The sequence below is a fragment of the Malus domestica genome, chromosome 05 (assembly GCF_042453785.1).
Source record: "Malus domestica chromosome 05, GDT2T_hap1".
Taxonomy (NCBI): Eukaryota; Viridiplantae; Streptophyta; class Magnoliopsida; order Rosales; family Rosaceae; genus Malus; species Malus domestica.
Window position 1 is genome coordinate 31,085,187 of NC_091665.1, and position 17,070 is coordinate 31,102,256.

General features: G+C 39.3%; 3 protein-coding genes across 5 annotated transcripts; 2 read left to right on the top strand and 1 right to left on the bottom strand.

Moving 5' to 3' along the window:
* Positions 1-4,161: 4,161 nt before the first annotated feature.
* On the top strand, positions 4,162-10,165 carry LOC139196497 (probable inactive histone-lysine N-methyltransferase SUVR2). Of its 2 annotated transcripts, none has more exons than XM_070822570.1 (12): positions 4,162-4,313; positions 4,638-4,677; positions 5,264-5,499; positions 5,616-5,660; positions 5,784-5,900; positions 5,993-6,374; positions 6,615-7,819; positions 8,018-8,283; positions 8,407-8,473; positions 8,581-8,631; positions 9,454-9,550; positions 9,772-10,165. In XM_070822570.1, the coding sequence occupies exons 3-12, from the start codon at positions 5,317-5,319 to the stop codon at positions 9,798-9,800; spliced, it is 2,442 nt and encodes an 813-aa protein (XP_070678671.1). In that variant the 5' UTR covers positions 4,162-4,313; positions 4,638-4,677; positions 5,264-5,316; the 3' UTR covers positions 9,801-10,165. The 2 variants fall into 2 exon arrangements, with proteins under 2 accessions (XP_070678671.1, XP_070678672.1); XM_070822571.1 differs by lacking the exon at positions 4,162-4,313 and adding an exon at positions 4,325-4,500.
* LOC139196499 (uncharacterized) lies at positions 10,131-11,801 on the bottom strand. Its single transcript, XM_070822575.1, has 3 exons — positions 11,005-11,801; positions 10,503-10,752; positions 10,131-10,415 (listed from the first exon to the last, which is right to left on the bottom strand). Exons 1-3 carry the CDS (start codon positions 11,799-11,801, stop codon positions 10,221-10,223), a joined length of 1,242 nt encoding a protein of 413 aa, XP_070678676.1. The 3' UTR covers positions 10,131-10,220.
* Positions 11,802-11,942: 141 nt separating this feature from the next.
* Positions 11,943-16,601, top strand: LOC139196498 (uncharacterized). Of its 2 annotated transcripts, XR_011581486.1 has the most exons (11): positions 11,954-12,272; positions 12,394-12,492; positions 12,588-13,015; positions 13,335-13,542; positions 13,930-14,100; positions 14,336-14,436; positions 14,747-14,815; positions 14,924-14,964; positions 15,064-15,175; positions 15,619-15,796; positions 15,983-16,601. XR_011581486.1 is itself a non-coding variant. In XM_070822574.1 (10 exons), the coding sequence occupies exons 1-9, from the start codon at positions 12,105-12,107 to the stop codon at positions 15,126-15,128; spliced, it is 1,350 nt and encodes a 449-aa protein (XP_070678675.1). In that variant the 5' UTR covers positions 11,943-12,104; the 3' UTR covers positions 15,129-15,175; positions 15,619-16,601. The 2 variants fall into 2 exon arrangements, 1 of the variants encoding a protein (XP_070678675.1); XM_070822574.1 differs by having other exon boundaries at positions 11,943-12,272; positions 15,619-16,601.
* Positions 16,602-17,070: the final 469 nt, after the last annotated feature.

Sequence of the window (17,070 nt, forward strand, 5' to 3'; positions counted from 1 at the left end):
GAATAGATTACTTCCAGTTGTGATTCTATAAATCGTGAATGCAATTTACTTAACTGTTTGATTCAGAACTTATTCTTGTTTGTTAATTAAGGGTGCACACTTAGTTTGCATGCATGAATTTGATGCTAGAATATAAGGGAGTTTCACATAATCGTTACAAATTTATATTCACAAGTAGTGAAGGTCGCTGGTCACGATCGTGTTAAGTTAAATTTCTGGCATAAATATCATGATGTCATAGTTACGAATGCCTTGTCAATGCTTATGATTTTCACATAGCTTAATGATCTTTGTTTATGTCTCTATTATGCAGTTCATGTAGGGAACTTAGGAAGAATAATTTGGTTGTCGATGCGTTGTCCGTCCAATTTAATGACTTAAGGAAAATGTTAGGTTAATTAGTGATGACACGGTTAATCTGGGTGTTGAGGTTCATGGTTTATTGAAAAAGCAACTGGAAGTCGATTTGTGTGCAAGTGTGTCATGTGTGGAGAAGGACCCTCTAGCTAGCCAATCACCCATACTTTTCCCCCAAATTCGTGCAAATTTGTCTAAGCCTTTAATTTACTTGTCTTTACTTTAAATTTGTCAAAAACCCAATCCCCATTTACTTTGCTGTGTCAAGTTAGTTAGAATCTGTCTAATTTGTGTTTTTAAGTGTTTTGAGTCAAGTTAAAATCAATTTTCGTCCAAATCACCCTCTAGTGTCTATTTTGAGTATATTTGATTGTTTTGTGTTGTTTTGAGTCTTTTTAATTTGTTTTGAGTTCTTTGAGTCTAGTTAAGTGTTTTCAAGCCTAGTTTTATGTTTTTGAGTCAGTTTTAAGTAGATTAGCAATCCATCCTAATCCCCGGCTTAAAATGATCCCTACTTACATCTTTACTACAATTGTCAATAAGAGGATTTAATTTGTGTGCTAGTTTATATCACATCAAATTGCTTGTAGAAAGACTGAAAACGCTTGGTAAATCTGACAAAAGAAAAAAACCAAGTTTGGCAAAAAAAAAACTTTCTTTTTCATCACCTTCATATCCATGCTTATGTTGTCGGTTGTCCCCCCATCCCCCATTCTCTCCAGAACAAATGGACTTTAACCTTTTCCCACATTGTTGATCAAGGATCCGGCCAAGACCCAACTGGTGTTTTGGGACGATTATCCGCATGGCAATGAACACATGACTAGGATCTGTAATGGTATTTATTAATTACATTGGAAGATGTATGAAACTATCCAAATTACATAAAAGAAGAAGTTGAAGTGTTTAGAAGGAAATCAAAGCTTGTAATAATAGTTGAATAGATTACGAAAAATGAGGATATAAAGCGCAAGGGTTTTGACCATTTATGTGCGTCCATGCAATGCAGGTTATATGGGTTGAAAATGTTGAAGTAAAAGATTGCAAAGTTGACGACGATGATGACATTCAGTCAGGAACAATGAATTCAAACCCAGCATTCACCACGAAGCATTATGTTAATATTTTGTCATCGATTTGCAGGAGAACATGTGCCAAGCGTAAAATTTCTTTTATATCTTTTTTATTTTATTTTAGGGTTAAACTCTGTATACTACCCTCATGTTTCGTGGTTTTCAACATTTAGTATATCAAGTTTTTTTCGTCCCAGAGTCATACATAAAGTGTAAATTTTAGGACAGTCTCATACATCCATTAGTCAAACTGTTAAGTATCCCGTTAAGTGATGACGTGTCACCCATGTGGACAATGATTGGGTGCCACATGTCATTAAGGGGTCCACGTGCATTTTTTTTCCTTTCTTTTCTTTCTTCTCTTTAGATGTGATGTGGAATTTTTTTTTTCTCTCTCTCTCTCTCTCTTCTTCTTCTTCTTCTTCCTTTCTTCTCTTCCTTTCTCCCCAAAATCCCCACCTCCCAATAGCCGATTTGCCTTTCTAGACCAACCCATTTTCGTCCTCGACCCTAAAAATGGGCAAGTGGGCGTAGTCCCAACGGTCGACGTCCTTCAGAAGTTTGAAAGGCAGGACCTTGTTGTCCACCTACACGTCGAACTTGTACGTCATCGAATACCCCACCTGCGTATCCCTTAAATCGAACCCCGACACCTTCAGATCCTCCACTTGAAACCTTCACATTTGGTTTTAAGAAGACAAAACCTAGAAAATTCGAAGCCAGCCTCAGATTTGCTAAAATCGTCGTTGCTCCGGCGGTTCGGGAACTCGACGCTGTCCAACAGCCTAGCAACGACCGCCATGGAAATGCAACGGTGTAGTTTCGGGCACCGCGCAAACCGCCTACGATGGTGGGTGCTTGATGTGTAGCGGTGTATTTTTGAACATTATGTTAGATCTGAGGGGTGATAATCGGGTTATTGGGGACGGTAAGAAGTGACGTCGGCAGCGGCCATGGAAAGAGAGGGATGAAAGGATGGAGGGAAGGTTGGGTGGCGTAGAGAAGGGTCGGGATGGAAGGTTGTGTGGGAGCATGGGTGAGGGTAGGCGAGGCCCAGGTTTAAAAAAGAAAATTATTATTTGACAATGGATGATAGATGATGATGAATGCAGAGGAGATGAGGGATGGTGGGGGTTGCAAAGGAAAAAGGGAAGGGAAAAGGTTGAGGGAAGGTAGGAGCTTGATGATGGAGGTGTGGTGGCTGCAGCAGAGGGTGAAGAGTCAACTGACATTTAGGATTTGAACATATGGGTAGAGGTCGAGCGACGACGAGGTGGAGTGATGGTGTGTTGGTAGGGTTTCGGAAATTGGTTGGTTTAGAAAGGCAAATCGGCGGGTGGAAGGTAGGGATTCTGGGAGAAAGGAAGAGAAGAAATGAAGAAGAAGAAGAAGAAAAAGAGAGAGAGAAAAAAAAATTCCACATCACCTCTGAAGAGAAGAAAGAAAGAAAGAAAAAATAAAATAAAATGACACGTGACGCCCAGTCATTGTCCACATTGGCGCCACGTCATTACTTAACAGGAGACTTAACAGTTTGACTAACAGATGTATGAGACTTTCCCAAAATTTACACTTTAAGTATGACTCTGGGACGAAAAAAAATTGATGTACTAAATGTTGAATACCACGAAACATGTGGGTAGTAACCCTTTATTTTTTTTAAGAGAACCAGTTGGTAGCTTCGCCATGGCAGTTCATCAATTCAGGGTGAAAAGACTTACAGAGGCATTTCAACATTCCCTGACCATCATCACACGATTCACCAACACCAGAAATCGATCTCAAGATGTGTCATGTGAAATATAGGTGTGGAATTCGTTCCCAACCATTAAGTCACCTTGTTTTTTATATTTTATCATGGTAATATATAGACTTCCATAAACTCTGCTTTAATATCTAAACATGACATTACTAATTGGCCACAAATGGAATTTTGTGAGTTATTTTTAGAATTTGATGTTGTAGCACTCAATTGTTTTAGCGAGCAAATAAATGGAAAGGGATCCTCTTCGGATCTCTTCCTCCTAATTATCAAATTACGGAATCCATGTAGTTGAAATTTGGTTCAATGGCTAAAATTATTATAACTTTTAAAGTGGGCTCCTGTTTGTAACCGTTGGATCAATTTTCAATGATACGAATTCCTTAATTTGGTAGATTAGGAGGAATGGATCCGAAAATGATCAATTTCCCAAACGTTGATATGTTGATATAAACGAACATCTTTTCAATTAGAATAAAACGGTGACTGATGTATATTTCATTTAATTGTATTCCTTCATGTAACAAAGGTGAGAAATTGCATTAAATTAAAACGATTGTATAACACGTAAATTTAAGGATAATTTTAAAAAGGCTTTACACGCTCTTTTTTCGACTTTTTTATGAGAATGCATATAAAACTGTAATTACGCGAATGCAATCATCAACAAAACTCCTGTTTGGAAAAGACTATTCTTTCTAATTAGAGATAAAATGTTTGATTTAGTTAGTAGTTAGTTACCTTCTAACCTGTTTTCTGTGAGAATCTACCATCTAAGAAATTGATGTACAAAAAGAAAAGTGTTGGCCTTGCACTACGAACTAAGTTCGAATCCGAATCCATCAGTTCTCTGATTTAACAAATTTATCATTTGACAAAATAAAAAGAAATTTAGAATTTTACCATTCAGGCGCATGATAGCACAGCTGCCACAACACATAAACTAAGTTACTAAATTCTGAACAAAATATTCCAGACGTTCGTGTACTCGCCCCCAGGACATGACAAGTGTTCACGCAGTTACACGTCCACTGAGAGCGAATAGTGGGTAAAATCGGATCAAATTTCGAAAACCCTAATTCTAAACACTCTCACTCCCCCCAATTTCTTCAGAAATGCTGGTAAGCTCGCTACCCATATTTCAAATTTTTGGTTTTCAAAAACTATTTCGATCCTTGAAACCTCTCCGTTTTCCAATTTCGCGTTTCTTTTTGGGGGGTTTTCCGAAACATTTTTCTGCTCTGTACAGTGCGTTCCGGAAACCTTTTCAAGTTCTGGGTTCTGGGTTTTCATTTCGCTAATTTCTGGGTACATTGATTGAAGCTTGTTTGCGCTTTTGGTTTTGGGAGTATATTTGTGGAAATTCTGTTTGATTACTGAGAAAATGCAGGTCAAAGAAAATATCTTGTGGTTTCTTACACTTGTTGTTTTTGGGTGATTTTCAGGTGTTGGTAGACTGAATCAAGCTCCAAAGCGGTTTTCTTGGTAAGATTTTTGTTATTATTAGTGCTGTACTTTGCATACATGTAGATTTTGTTGCTACAAGTTCTGTTTTTGTGAGCTCTTTCGTTCTCTCTCCCCCCTCGTATGGGAGAGAGGAGGAGGGAGAGTTTTCTGTGTTCATTCTATAGATACCTGAACTAATGTTAGTCTTTTGGCCCTTTTGATGCATGTGTATGTACGATTCGGTTTCATATTGTCTTCCTCTGGTGCTTTTCTAGTAGAAACGTGCTGTTGTTTTCGAATTTCCAAATTGGGGCACTTTAGTTTATGCTGGAAGGGTGGGAAGTGAAAGATGAAATTAGCATATATACAGCTAGGAACTATCAGTTAAATCTGTTATCGTCCGTCTGGATTTTGAAAGACTGTTGCGTGTGTAGTGTTTTAAAGATATTGGAACATCTGATTGTTGTTGAGTGTCAAGGTGAAACCTCTAATACTCTTATGTCGATTGCATTTTTGGTTTCAAGGGTTTCATGGTGGTAGACTTTCTATTGTGTAATGAACTGGCATATCTATTTTTTTAAACTCCTATTTGGGCATCATTTCTCACTTATGTTGGAAAATGTAGGTACATTTTGCATTGGGAAGCTCACAGTTGAAATAAGTGGTGAGCGGACAGTGATGGCGCCGAATCCAAGAGTGAGCGCAGCCTTTAAAGCAATGGCAGAGCTTGGTATTAATGAAAAACAGGTCAAACCAGTGTTGAAAAATCTCTTAAGATTATTTGACAGAAACTGGGAGCTGATTGAAGAAGAAAATTATAGAGTTCTTCTAGATGCTATATTTGACGCGGAGGATACTCAGGTGCATTTCTTTTCCCTTTGGTCAGGCATTCTTTATTCCATTTCCATTCTCTTTATCTGTTTGTCCTCTCTCTGTCTCTCTATTTATGTCTGTTTGATTTTGATTTATTCTGTTAGGGGGTGGAAGAGAAGGAGGAGAAGAAGAAAAGCAAGAACTATGATGTATGTAATTTGAATTACGTTGGTTCTGTTGCTCCATTTCTTGTTTTTCTCAACCTTGTGGCTATAGTTTCTGACATATCTGTTGCTGCATTTCCTGACATATTATGTCCTGTTACCTATCAGGAGGAAGATATGGAAGAAGAGCCTCAGCTGCGTCGTGAACCTGCCCGTCCCTCGAAAAGAATACATTCAAGTGGTGATGAGGGTTCATCACAGAAGAAGAAATCTACAAATGCTGATGTATGTACACCTAACTCCCTTGCTTGTGTTTCACACATTCTCACCCTTTTACCTATATCTGCTAACTTACCTTTTGGTCTATTATATTCTAGCCGGAGGATAATATGGGGGAAGCATTGACACAGCCTCATCAACCTGAACGTCCCCTGAAAAGGTTGCGAAAAACTCATGGGGGTGTACTTTCACCATCCCCAAGTACCTGCAACCCTATGTTGCCACGGGATATTACACGGTCACCTGACTCAAGGGCTGAATTGCAGCAACCAGTTTCACCCCATCTGGGTAACAAAAATAAGGGCAAGCAACCAGTTGTGTCTAATCCCTTGGCACAGCATGGAAAGCGAAGTACCGAGTCAGGCATCATTTTTTTGCCGAAACAGAGGGTTGACACTCATCAATTAATGAAGCCTAAAGATGAGCCCTTCACTGATGACATGGCACAAGATGAGGTTCCTATAGCAGTCATCCTTCCAGGTACTTTGTTCGCCTTATAGTATGCTGTCATTGATATCTCACGTGATGGATAGTTGGAACCAGGAACCAAAATAAACTACTTTAACCATGAATTAAATATATCTATGAATGCCAATTTTAACATAAATAATACATTGTGGAATAAACTTTTTTGGGTATTATAACACTGGCATAAACTTTTCTAGATTATTACCTTCAATAATCTTTTTGTACAATAATTTTTGTTTTGGTCTTTTGCAGATCCCTCAAGTAAAGAAAACCCTCCAATCCAAAATGGTGCAACTCGGGAACAAAATGATCAAGAACCTGTGGCATTCCAGGAGAGAGAAAGTACAAGAAGTGATATCATAGCTTCAAGTAATGAAAGGAATACGAACTTTGAGTTTGCAACCGTTGAAGAGGAATCTTCAAACTTAGAAGTTGCGTCTTCACCCTTGGGAGAGGTAAAGCTTTCGTTCAGTTGCAGCTCAGCTGTTGGACGACTAGATTTTCATATGCCTAAGCTAGATGCCGTCATAAAATTGACGGAGGAAAAATATCTGCATTCATACAAAATCATTGACCCAAACTTTTCTCTAAAGAATCTGTTGGGGCACATGTGTGAGAGCTTCTTGGAACTGGGAACTAATTCCAATGGTGAATCACAGGATGGATCTGTAAGTGTATCACCAAATCTTGATGCATTGAAAAAAACTACCGCTAGCGATTTTGTGCATGGAACTAAGGAATCTTTGAATGGGCCTGTTAGTATTGAATGCCCTACTGCTGTTACTGCTTCTCAAGTTCCAAGACTACCCTTGTCTTTGAATGGTGTTGGTGAATGCAGACAAGCAGGTGAGAGAGCTGATTCTAATGGTTTTGCTGAGGTTGATAAGGAAGGTGAACTGGAAGACTCTCGTGGTCTGGTTGTTGTACAACATTGTGATCTACCTTCTGATGATTTAAGGAGTTATCATGACATAAATGACATAACCAAAGGAGAAGAAAGAGTCAAAATACCATGGGTAAATGAAAAAAACAATGAATGTCCACCATCCTTCTTCTATATCTCCCAAAGCCTTGTTTTCCAAGATGCTGCTATTAACTTCCGCCTTTCTGGTATTGGGGACGCAAATTGCTGCCCAACTTGCTTTGGTGATTGCCTATTGGCATCTGTACCGTGTGTTTGTGCATCTCAGACTGAGGGGGATTTTGCTTACACCCGAGAAGGCCTTCTAAACGATGATTTCTTGGAAGAGTGTATCTCTATGACTCGCAACCCTCAACAACACCGTCCTTTCTATTGTAAAAGCTGCCCACTTGAAAGAGTCAAGAATGATGATTGTTTAGAACCATGCAAGGGCCACTTAAGGAGGCAATTTATTAAAGAATGCTGGAGCAAGTGTGGCTGCCATAGACAGTGTGGAAATCGAGTAGTCCAGAGAGGCTTAAATTGGAAGTTGCAGGTTGGAATCTATTCAAAATGCTCTTTCTGATTACTGTTAGTTGATGGAGTGGGGTATTTGTTTTCTTATTGATGTAAATCTGTGCATATATTGTTCATGAGTTTTAGTGGTTATATTCTCGAAAGATAACATGTCAATACAAAGTTTTCATCTATAATACTTTTTGTAACACTTTGTTTGATTTGCGCTGTATTCCAGGTATTTTTCACTTCTGAAGGAAAAGGATGGGGTCTCCGAACCTTGGAGGACCTGCCGAAAGGTGCCTTTGTGTGCGAGTATGTTGGAGAAGTTTTAACCAGCAAAGAGTTACATGAGAGGAACATTAAAAGCTCCAGAAGTGGCAAGCGACCCTATCCAGTGCTACTGGATGCAAATTGGGCTTCCAAAGCAGATTTGAGGGATGAAGAAGCTCTCTGTTTGGATGCTACAAACTATGGAAATGTTGCCAGGTTTATTAATCACAGGTAATGCCACTTCTTTCTTTGCCTGTACTTTTGGTTTAGTCATGCCCTCCATTCATGTGATACTTTATGCTTCTTTTACTAAGATATTTACTACTATGGGATCTCTTTTGCATATTATGCTAGATGTCTGGATGCAAACTTGGCTGAAATCCCAGTTGAAGTGGAAACCCCAGATCATTGCTATTATCATGTATGGAACCTTTGATCCTTCGTTTGCGTAGTTATAGCTATCTACTTTGTTGCACGCATAATTCTTCAACGTACCAAGTATAAATATTGTTATGTCGTCTTGTGCAGCTTGCCTTCTTCACAACAAGAAAAGTAAATGCCTTGGAAGAACTTACTTGGGTGAGAAATTTTATCTTATAAGTTTTAGCATAATCTTAATGAATTTTTTATGAATCATTTTAAACACGAATGAATTATCAATGAAACAGTTATTTATTTATTTATTTATTTTATTCTGTGGCAAGTTAAAATGCTGAAACCCTTAGGCGGCTTAGGAAGTTTATTTCTTGGTTTAGTCTAGTATTTATTGAGCCAAGTCTGACCACGATCTTTTATCAAGATAAAACCCACTGTAATTCCATTTCAATCAAATGTTTTCATTTTAAATTTCACCAAATTGATGAGTTGTAAAAGTATTTTTCTGATTTTAGTTTCATAACTAATTTTGGTAAGGGTGCTCGATTGGTTATGGGAATATGTACGTACAATGCCATATCTACAAGTGATCTTCATTACTACTTTTTATAGTTCAATTGACTTCACGAAGCCAGTTCTACTTCTTAGAAGTTGTACGGTGAATTGATTTTCGGTAGAATCATTTATCTATTGATTGTGAAAGGTCTCATTCTCATTGAAAAAAAAATGCATAAAGGAGAACGGTTGATTGATATGGTTTAGTTAAACATACCTGATGCGCGAGTACCTACTTTGAACCTACCACCACACAACAGATCAATGTATCCAAATATGGTCTGCTGACTTGCGCTTATCCCGAAGACAACACTTAGCTTCATCCTTTAAAAATGTTCAAGCACAAAATGATACCTTAGTATGGGCAGATCAATTTCCTATTTAGACTGCATTACGTGTATAGTATTGTATAAATGACTCTTTTGGATTTAAGTGCCCCTCTTAACTGCACTATTCGGGATGCTTTTGCAGGATTATGGCATTGACTTCGACGACCATGATCATCCTGTTAAGGTGTTCCAGTGCCTATGTGGCAGCAAATTCTGCAGGAACATGAAACGTTCAAATAGTAAGTGTATTTTCCATTTGTCCCTTGCACCAAAGTTGCACATCCCTTGTTTGTCTGCGATGATGATTTTCCAGCCCAACTTATCTCTATACATGGTTGATATTTATTAGTCCGAGTTCAAAGTTTCATCCGATTTAATCAATAATTGGGGCACTCTTTGATTGTTCTTGTAATGACATGTTGCTTCTGATGCTAACCTTTTTCTCTTCTACTCGCAATAGGATCTAGATCTGCATCAATTGCAAGGTGAACGCCGGGAATGTACCTCAAGTAGTTTATGTCAGGGGTCAGTGCGTCGACAGTTGGTAGTTTTGTCTTTCGTCGAACATCAAGCGTAGGTGCAGAATCAAGCCGAGGATGGATCTTTTCGATTTTTTGTACAGGGTTTTATACATATATGTCCCATTTGGTGCCCTATGCCATTGATGGTAAATTTTTGGTCAGACACCGCCTGCGTGCGGTGTTTGCAGAGGCTAGCGGTACTGCTTAAATGACTAGTTCTATATATGGCTGCCGATATGGCGATGCTATATAATGCGTTGTCCTCGGTTGCGTTTTGCGTTGTGTAAATAGAAAACTATGTACTCGGAAATGCCTATGCTATCTTTATAATCCTGTCTGGTTCACCAAAATATACAAAATACACATCCGAACTGAGTTGTTGTATGGCTCAAGAAACATAGAGCGCCGATTTGCTTTTGCCTTGAAGCAACAGCGAGTCCCTGTTGTGAGGTCTTAAGAGGACTTCATGCTCCGATCCGGCGGGCATGACGGGTTGAATGCTGCCCGGATTAAGCGGAAATAGGGTTTTGTAGTACCCTTCCATAATTGCAGTAAAATTGCAAGTTTCTGCAACCTCCGGAATCTGTAGAAAAACACCAAACTCTCATCGGTGCTTGATAAAACAAAACCAGTAACTTCGTCGGAGTGAAGGTTCAGAAGGCAGCAGTACCTGATAAATCTCACGTATGTAAGCATGAAGGTTGGGATACTCGATTAGCTTCTTCTTGGTGCATTTGAACAACACGTTGTAGACGAGATCGAACCGGATTAACGTGGTGAACAAGCAAACATCTGCAAGTGTGAGTTCGCCTCCGCACAAGTATCTCGAACTGGTTAAATGATCTTCGATCGTGTCCAGTGTATCGAACAACTCGTTCACCGCTGTGTCGTATGCTTGTTGAGACTGAGCAAACCCACATCTGCACAAATCGGCACAAACTGTAAGAGCAAAAACGGATGCAAACGCAAATAGAACCGGTTTCAAACTTTCAATAAAAAATATAACTTAGCGACACTAGACGTTTGATAACCGGTTCAATTCGGACGTGAGTTAAGTCAGTTGGTTTTTTCTTTCACCAAATTCGGATCACCATATACGATCACAGTAGTTTAGAAGAGTAGTTTATAGTCGAAATAATAAAGAATTAGAGGATTAATTGGTAATTAATTACCTATAAACTCCATTGTTGACATTGGGGTAGATTATGCTATTCCACTTCTCAATGTTCTGCTTCAATGGAGGTGGCGAAAGATCCAAACCCGGATTACGAGCTAACTCATTGAGTCCCGAGTTGAACAATTGGATTATATCATAGCTCTCGTTGCAGACCACTTCTTTCCTCTTCGAGTCCCAAAGCATCGGCACGGTGGACCTTCCGTCGTACCCTCCCGCCCTGGATTTATACACCTCCTTTAGAGTTTTGCAACCATTTGCTTTATCCGGGCCGGGAGTAATGGTATTCGGGTTGGAAATAGCGGAGTTGTTGAATTGCCAAGAGCCGTCGAGGCCCGGGGCGGCGATCGAGACCGGAACGGCGTCTTCGAGGCCCTTGAGTGCCCGGACTATGAGGGTGCGGTGGGCCCAGGGGCAGGGGAGGCCCACGTAGAGCTGGAGGGAGGTTTGGGACTGCAGGGGGATTTGGTTGGGCACGGCGCGGAATTTGGAGGGGGGTCTGGTGTAGCCGAGGGTGGGGTCGGAGGGGGCGAGCTGGGACATCATGATGCGCCACGTGGAGTGCCAGGCGGTTCGGACGGTGGAGATGAGGAGGCCTGGCGGGAGGGACGGACCCCACAGGAGCTTGGTGACGGAGGAGAGGAGGGAAGTCGGGTCCGGCGGTTGGGGCGGTTGGCTGTTGCTGGACATTTTAGCGCTGACGTGGCAGATGCTGGGTTTGTGGTTGGTCCGTCTGGAGGTGCTGGGTCTGTGGAGCGGCGGAGTTGGGAGCTGGGGGGTGCTGATCAGGGACATCTTCGACTGCTGGGTTTCCAGTTCTGATCGAGGATAAGTCCCCTCTATACGACACGTCGTTCGGAATCAGCGTCATTGTCAGCGCGCGAACTGGGTAAAACGGCGGCGTGCGGTCCATATGGAGAAAAATTGACATTTAGAGGGCGGGAAAATCAGAAACCCAAACAGCCAGAGGCCGCCGCACTGCCTCTTTGATGAAATTGACAATCGTATCCTCCAATTCGTATCTCCCATTGAACATTTACATTGAAAGAGCTTGGGCAGTTGAGTCTTTTGGACTTCAGAGGCGGAAGGAAGAAGACTATGGGTTGGAGGCACCCACAAATCTCCATGGAAGAAGTCGTGAATCTGATCAAAGGGTTCGTAGATATACTGATTCTGCTTTCTGGGTACCAATCGTCTGGTCGAATTGCGCACTGGGACTCTCAAAACGTCAAGAAAGCATTCCAATGGGGTCTCTTCTTTGAGCAGGTCAAATTTTCACTACTTTTTCCCAATTTTATTTCGTTTAAGCGATAAGGGTATCTCTGAATTCCATTGTCCGTTCATTTGGGTACTGAAAGATGAGATCTTGTTTCGGTGTTATTATCAGGTTTTCGGAAGTTTTAGCTGCTCAGATGATTATGCGAGTTCTGTGGAGGAACTTGATGCAGCTCTATCTGAAATGACATCAGCTGCCTCTTTCCCTAAGGTTTGTTTTGTAAATTTGTAAAAATTTTTGTTTTGACACCTTAAATTTTTTCAGTGAACTTGTTTGTTAAGTCATAGTTATATGCGATAAACCAGGGTCTTGCTCATCTGTCGTCTGATACTCTTGCTAAGGCACGGCGCTTTGTATTAGAACATCTCATTCATACATTGCCTTTGAGGGATGTACATCTACGAGCTTTGCTGACGGCAACCGTGGAGTTGGATCTCGAGGAGCTATCGGAAACTGAGCATGACTTTCTGAATGCGTACTTCAACAAATTGAAATCGCAGAACACATTGCTTGATCAAAGAATTGCACCAGCTACAACGACTGAAAATTGTGGCAGTGATGGTTTCACAAGGTACGTGGTCCAAGAGCTCTTGAGGAGGTGGTCTGCTGCGTCTTTCATAACATCGGTTGAAGCAGGCTTAGATGTTCTTTCTCAAAGTGTCAGACATAGCAATTGGAGCGAGTTTGATGATAACTTGCTTAAGGAACAACTAAAGCATGAAAATGCTCCAGAGTAAGTGGGATATGTGTGTGCACAAACTTGTATTTTGTGGAAGAGTTAGTAATGTGTGTGAGTGAAGTGAATTGTTCCCTTTGTGTACCGTATGGTGTGAGGAGTTATGGTAGAGTCGTATGTCTGGTTTAAGGAGTAAGTGGCTAGTTTCTTGGTAAAGGTAGTGTGTCTGCCATAAATTTGTTTTCTAAGATGCAATTAGTTGAGTTACGTTTTTTTCTTTTATATTTTTAGAAAAGTTTGCACCCAAAATCAAAATTTACTGTTGGATGTCTCAATGCTGGGGCCTGAACTTAATATCTTGTGGCTCCTTATTCAGGATTGTAGAGTGGTTGCTTGGTTCCATGACATGGAACCGCTGGAAATCAAAGAATCTCTCTTATTTTCTTGATAAGAGAACTATTCGGTTGGTGTCAGGTGCCAGTATGATATTTTCAGCCCCTAAGATTCAGTGGGTACAAATTTTTGAACGGTTGAATTTGAATATTTCAGCAGGAAGCAGTGATGATGGTCTGTGCGAGACAATTGTAAGTAAGTTCAATTCAAGAAAGAAATTACAAACTTAGACTGAATTCTTAATTGTACTTTGATAAATCCCTTGAATGATTGATTCTCTCCGACAATAAATATTCCTTATTTTCAAGGTTGCCTGGTTATGTGCCCTAGGCTTGTATATAATTAACATCTCCCCTGCATGTGCACAGATGCATACTATGCAGTTCTTTCATAAGAGAGTTTCAGGTGCCTAATAATATAGTCAATTTCTATCCTAGGAATAAATTGTACTCTAGTTTCTTATCCTAGAAATTTTTGTCCCTTGCACGTCCTACAAGATGATGTCAAACTATGAAACTGGATATTTTAACTGACTTTACTCACAATAATAACTGAATGCTTTTCCTCTCTTGAAACAGGAGCTCTTGTTACTAGGGTGTGTTACAAGCAGATGGACTTCTTTAATTGAATATTTGATGTCAATTTCTCATGACTACAAAAATATTTTAGAGCAATATAATGAAGTATGCAACTTACTACATGGAAGATCTACAGATCTTAAATCTAAGCAGGAAGCAACGTGTACAAAGGTACAATATTAAATACATACAAGTATATGTATGTGTGTGTGTGTGGTGTACACTTGTACATGTAAAATTTGCTATGCATGACATTATTAATTACTTTCTTTTCGTGTCCTTTTTGCCCTGCGTGCCTGAGTGTCTGCTATTCTGCAGCTTTGGGATTTCTCTGTTCTTCATTGCTGGTTCATGTTTTGTCTTCCTTGCATTTCTAATAATGCGTTTTTTATATGTGTGAAACTAGGGAAGTGATATTCTCGAGTATTTGAGTGGATTTCTGGGAAATCAGATGCATCAGTTGTGGAAAGTATCCCCAGTTCTTGCAGCCGTTGCAATTCCTTCCTGGTATATTCTTATACATTCTCTGAAATGCTTGAATGTGCCGTGGACTTTGAATTAATTTTGGAATATGAACTGAACTGGGTCATAGGTTTTGAATGGTTTTAATTTCCCCCCCTTACATTTGTTTAGTTTAAGCGCCTTTTTAATTTTATTTTTTATTGAAATAGTTTTAATAAGTACCTATGCATTAATAAGAATGACTGATGGTGATATCTTATATGACATCATAAACTAGTTTAGTTTTATGGAATTTTTATCACTTGTTTTCAAGTGTGTGTTTTGTAATTGAAGCATGCAATTCTTTTTACTGCAGGTCACCGTTGTTTAGATTTTACTTGAGCGAAATTCAGATTCAGTTTCAAGGAGATTTTTCGACAATGAGGTTTTTCTATTTTAACTCTTCCTACTGATAATATTTGCCCAGATGTATGATTGTCGCGAGAAAATAATTCTGTTACAGTCAGAAATTCACACACACTTTGTTTTGCAGATGCTGCAACTGTGCTAATGATAAGAAGGAGCACAATGACTGTAAGTATATTAAATTAATTGAACAGTCGTCCCCTCCCCTTTTCTCTTAAAATAATGCTTACAAGGAAGTTCTAGAATTAACTCGTAACTTAATTCCAGGTGAACTTGCCGAGAGAATTTGGTGCCTTTACATTTTTCATGTCAATTGCTCTCATGTAGCCTGAAGTCGCCGATGGAGCATGAACCGTTTTGAAATATTTGCTAGTCATCTGTAAGCATACTTATCCTCCATGCAAATCTGAATAATTTCTACTCCATTAGTCATTTATTGCTCGTTATATGAAGTGTTAGACAGATTAATTTATGTAGGCTTAAATTTATGGAACTAAATATATAAGTCGAAATCTAATAAATCGTTTGAAGTTGGAACGAAAGAAAGTTTGAAAGGAGCATTTTCTTTTTTGGTTTGGGGAACTTATGATTATTCTAAATGCAGTAGTGTAACTATGTAAGTGTTATATTTTGCTCAGATATATGCTTTGTATGTAAGCACAATTTTGCTTAATTATTATTTTTAATCGTATTGGTATCGAAGATCTACACGACACAATTTTTGGTGACCTTTGAGGGGCCTTTTGTGACCAACCATGTGATGAAAACACTATATGAAGTTCACAGAAAATGATTAACAAGTTTACTCTATTGTTCTTGTAGGTATGATATGGCCGGTGTGAAACTTTGTGCACAAGAGTCGATCTCATTCCACTTATATGCTTCCAGGAACTTCTCCATCAAGCTTCCTTTGAATCAGAAGGAAAAAAACAACAGACAAGGGAAATCAACTTTTTTCAAAAAGTGCTTTTCTCCCTTGACTGACATTACATCACTTGAGGCAAGTCATCAATTCCTTCTCAAATCTGGGTCCTATAGGACCTGGAATAGTATAAAAAAAAAATTATTTGATGGTTGATTGTAACGTTTATCCGCTCCGACCAATGAGAATGCGACATGTTGTTGCTGATGCCTGTAGTGGGAATTGTTACTTGAAAGCTTCATCTGTGGTTTTACCTGTTTCTAGTTACACCATCATTCTTGCTGCTTCTTTTTGCTTCCACCCATCTCTCTATAAAATGGCACACGGTCAAGGTGGAGGAGGAACTAAAAACATGAAAGTTTCTTGCATCTCTGTCTGTTGGAAACTCCAGTGTTCGAAGCCATTGAAGAGAATCGCAAGCGCTGGGTCTGAGGTCAAGCTTGTTGGCAATCAAAGCAGTGCATCATCAGTGGGTTATTGCCGCGGTTCATATCTTTTAAGGCAGTTGTTTTGGAAGCTGAAGTCACAATGGAAACAAGGTTTGGGATGGCAAAAGAGCTACAACCGGTACAGCTATGATCTTCAGAGCTACTCTCTCAACTTCGACGACGGGTTTGATGGCCATCGCTCATAGTTTCCGTCCACTCGGAGTAAATTTTACAGAAACCATTAGGGTATATGGACACTTTTTTCCTCTAAGATATGTAGATATATTTTCGATTTACTCGATTCTATATATTCATGCAACTTAGATTTACCATGAGAGTTAGCAAATAAGAGCATGAACATTTTGTTTCATTTTCGATCTATTTTGCTTCTCTTCAGCGAGATGAATGTTGGAGAAATAATTTCCGCATACTATAAAAATTGCGATTTCTTATCATTTTATGAGTGGAGCAAATATTATTATTCTTGCAATCTTTATACTTTTGATTGTCAAAAAGATAAAGTGAATTCCACAGATAAGGTTTGGGGTCCACTGTTCATTGCCATGTTCGTTTTGTATTCAATTCCAAGATCACTGCCATTAACAAACTCGACCTAATTTTTGTTTCCATTTGGAAAGAAAAGTGACCTAAAATTTTGAGGATCGTTATGTGTTTATCCACATTTTGTTTTGCTTAACTTCTTTCTACCAAAACTTCATGGTTTAGCATCCGTTGATTTTTATAGATGTCGAGTAACTAAGGGTGAGTCTTTAGCATCCGATCAGAATCTCAATTCGACTTGGGGAGAAACCTTATCCTATCACTGGGATAAGTTACCTCACGTAATAAGTGAAACACTCAGATAAAGATATATCACCGATTACACTTAAAATTTTTCCAAACTTAGAACAATGATAAGATAGA